General features: G+C 33.6%; 1 protein-coding gene across 1 annotated transcript; it reads left to right on the top strand.

Moving 5' to 3' along the window:
• Positions 1-490: 490 nt before the first annotated feature.
• LOC114381078 (trafficking protein particle complex subunit 5-like) lies at positions 491-3,795 on the top strand. Its single transcript, XM_028340257.1, has 8 exons — positions 491-648; positions 758-846; positions 1,165-1,228; positions 2,074-2,151; positions 2,986-3,062; positions 3,156-3,222; positions 3,321-3,428; positions 3,515-3,795. Exons 1-8 carry the CDS (start codon positions 577-579, stop codon positions 3,542-3,544), a joined length of 585 nt encoding a protein of 194 aa, XP_028196058.1. The 5' UTR covers positions 491-576; the 3' UTR covers positions 3,545-3,795.

Genomic DNA, 3,795 nt, shown 5'->3' on the forward strand with positions numbered 1-3,795 from the left:
TTAACACATGAAAGTAAAATATACATTTTTATTATAAAAAAAATTATTTAATACTTATTATTAATACTACAATAAAATTAATTAATATACTTATAATGTACCATTTGTTTGGTTTAATTTGATTTTTTTATAATAAGATATAAAAATTGAATCAAACCCAAAAAAATGAGATGTTTTAAACTTTTTGGTTTTTGTGATTTTTTATATAAGTAGTTTTTTATTTTTTATTTTTATCGATTTAACGGTTTTCAAAAATTTTAACAACCCAGTATAAGGTAATCATTTATTTTACAAATAAATTAATCATTATCAGTATTAATCAACCATGCCAAATAAAAAAAAGCACATATTTGTGAAGTGAAAAAGATATAAATTCATTATTTCTGTATTTTTTTTTTACATTACCAGTATATTTTAATTGATTCTATTTGTTAAGGGTACATCCAAAAATTCAATGTAATAATTAATTATTCTGTTTGTTAAGGGTACCTGAATATAGCATAGGAAAAATGATCGGGTAGCCAAATCACCGTTAACCTAAGAAAGAGAAGTAGTAGCAGTAGCAGTAGCAAGAGGATGATCGGCGTCGGAAAGATCAAGCAGTACAGTAACGTCCTCGACAAGCCCCTCACCAAGGGCAAGCAAGAGGTCCTTTCTCTCTCTCTCTCTCTCTCTCTCTTTTTCTTCTCTGATTTCCTTTCAGATCTCGCGTTATTCGTCACTTCGCTTCCGTGGTTAATTTGATGTGTTGGTGCAGGTTAGTTTGAGCGCATTCGCGTTCTTGTTCTCGGAGCTTGTTCAGTACAACCAAACGCAGGTCGACAATATTGGCGAGCTTGAACGAAGGTTATTATTATCCACTGCATTCTGAAATTAAGAGAAGCGCTGATTTGGTTTTGTTTTAGTTTCTCCTTAGGTTTGGAATTGGGAGATCATCTGATAATAAGTTAGGTACTTGATTGTTAAGGATGATTTGTTTTCCTGGATCCAGGACAGTAAACACTTTATCTAACATTTTAGTTACAATTCAATAGTGCCTTCGTACTTTGTTTAAAACTTAAGAAGCTTGAAGAGATATAAATTCTAGATTGATTTGGCTTGAAAACACTATTATATTCAAATTGATGTGAATTAGTTTGGTAATTAACAATGTAAATCCCCCAGACTGGAGGATGCTGGATATGCGGTTGGGGCTCGAGTTCTTGAGCTGCTTTGCCACAGAGATAAGGTATGGTTTCTGTCACTAGTTCTCGTAAAAGAATTAGTTGTTTATCATAACCTGGATTAAATATCGAGGAAATCAAATTAGGCAACCTCGGACCCTGATTAGAGGGGGTCTTATACTGGACTATAGTTTAGGTTACCCAGCAGTTTCCTCTCTTTGAAGGATTTATCATTTTGAATGGTATAATCTGTTCTACTTTCATATACCCTTGGTATAAAACTATGCATCAATATTATATGTTGATCCATGAGCTTGGGCTTGAAGTCTTGTACTTGTAAGCAATTTTTTCTATCAGGATTGCAGTATCACTTTGGTTTGACTCTTTTATCAAAGAAATGAAGGGGGGAGGGGGAGATAAAACACTTGGGTTCAGATCATCCAATATGATGTCTGAGCCTGGGGCAATTGCATAATCATTTCTCCACTCTGTATTCTAAATTTGGTAATGGCAATTTGTTACTAAGAAAAAGAAGTTGTATCAGTGTTTGTGCAATCCAGCCATCCATTATTATAATAATTTTTTTTTAATTGAACCTATACTAAAAGAGGTGCTATTTATACATTATTTCTCTTTGTCTTAAACAGACTCATCCACTCTTTTTGCTTGTTAACATTCTATATCTAAAGTGAGATAATCCATGCACATCCCGTGCACTTTCAATTTTATTTTGTACATTTGATATTATAGTTCAAAGATGGACTTGCATATTCATTGTGTCAGCAAGTTGATTGTTTGTGTATATTGAAAATTGACATGTACTGATTTGAGTTTGGTCATGAGGGTGGAATATCTATGTATTTTTGCATGTGTTTAGCATGATTGATTTAGAGTTATTTTGGAATTACAGGGAAACAGAAGGGAGACACGGCTGTTGGGTATTCTTTCTTTTGTACACAGTACAGTATGGAAAGTATTATTTGGAAAGGTGAGCTTCTTTATCAAAATTTGCTTGTTTGTTAAACAATGACATGAAATATCCTTTGCTTAGAGACATGAGATTTCTTAGTCTTGAGCCTTTGTCATCCTGTTATGGTATGGCCTTTCCAGACTGGCGAAAAGGTACGTACTTGAAAGTTATGATGATTGGCTTTAGCAAGCTCGTGGGAGTAATTTAACTAATGATCCTTAAGGTTCACCTTGATGTAGTCCTTGGGATGAGAACTGTTAATCACCAAAACTGTAAATGTTGAGCATTTAAATATATTGTGGTTTTATTTTACATTCTATTGGTCAGAGTGTTATATTCCACTACTCATGGAAATCTATTGAAAAGACCATGACCTTGGTGCTTGAAGGCATTTGGGTTGGGTTGATCATCATTATGTTTACTTATTTATGCAAAGAATCATCAATACATTGATACAATCTTGGTTCTTGATCAACCTTTATATTTTTGTCATGTGTGTTCTATAGCATGATTTTCCTTGAGTCTTTTGAAAGCTTGTATTTTTGGTTCACTTTGCAGATCTGGTGTTATAGACCTGAACCACATATAGAATGCATTAGCTGTGAAAATTATTCAATACCTAGGCATGTATCTGGTAGTTATAATCATAATGAATGGTGTAAGAGATGTGACTTGAACCCAATGGAGCATTAGTACCAATTTTTTGTAACAATCAAGGACTATTTTTTCTGTTCTGGTTGTATCATATACTCGTTTTCCTTGGAATGTGGAAAGTTGTCAACTATCTACTATCTTAATTTTTTAGCAGCTCCCTAAGTTTCAACTTATTTTTATTTATTTATCTAATATTAGGTTGCTGATTCACTGGAGAAAGGAACTGAACATGAAGATGAATACATGATCAGTGAAAAGGAGCTCCTCGTAAACAAGTAATTCCAGTCTCGACATTTTATTAGACAATTACACATACTAGATTTTTTGTTCATCAATTAGTAGTGAGGTTATGGATCTCTGCTTTATAGATTCATTTCTATCCCAAAGGACATGGGAACGTTTAACTGTGGAGCATTTGTTGCTGGAATAGTACGGGTAAGTGCTTTGCTTTGTTCAGCTACTGTCAAATAGTTATCTTATTCTTAGAGAAAGTTCTAAATAGTAGTTTTGTTTTGTTTCATTCATCAATGAAGGGCGTTTTGGATGGTGCTGGGTTTCCAGCTGTTGTAACAGCTCATTTTGTGCCCATGGAAGGTCAACAACGACCGCGGACAACAATTTTGATAAAATTTGCTGAAGAGGTACGCTGTCAGTGGTTTTTCTTGTCATGTGTACTGTTAACTACATTCTATACTGATAATTTCCTTTCGGGGTTTCTATCTTCCAGGTGTTACAAAGAGAAGCAAGATTAGGCTGATGTTTATACCAAGAATATTCAATTAAGATATTTGTAATGCTCTACACCAATATAGAAAGAAGTGGAACTTACACCTATGCATGTGAAAAAGTAATTTAGGATTTTCACCAGCCTACCCTATTGATTTGTCCTTTGAACATGTCATGCTTTTCATTCTAATGTATGTTATGCTTTGGAGTTGGGGAGTTATTCTTTCTGATTTACATTGTACAAAAAATCTCGTGTTGTTAATTTCCATTTCTCTCTCACTC

This window comes from Glycine soja, chromosome 13 (genome assembly GCF_004193775.1).
Source record: "Glycine soja cultivar W05 chromosome 13, ASM419377v2, whole genome shotgun sequence".
In the NCBI taxonomy this organism is placed as follows: domain Eukaryota; kingdom Viridiplantae; phylum Streptophyta; class Magnoliopsida; order Fabales; family Fabaceae; genus Glycine; species Glycine soja.

Coding starts and splice junctions, on each gene's coding strand:
- LOC114381078 (XM_028340257.1), top strand. CDS start 577: ATGATCGGCGTCGGAAAGATCAAGCAGTACAGTAACGTCCTCGACAAG. Junction 3,063..3,155: donor AAGGAGCTCCTCGTAAACAA/GTAATTCCAGTC, acceptor TCTGCTTTATAG/ATTCATTTCTATCCCAAAGG. Junction 3,223..3,320: donor TTGTTGCTGGAATAGTACGG/GTAAGTGCTTTG, acceptor TCATCAATGAAG/GGCGTTTTGGATGGTGCTGG.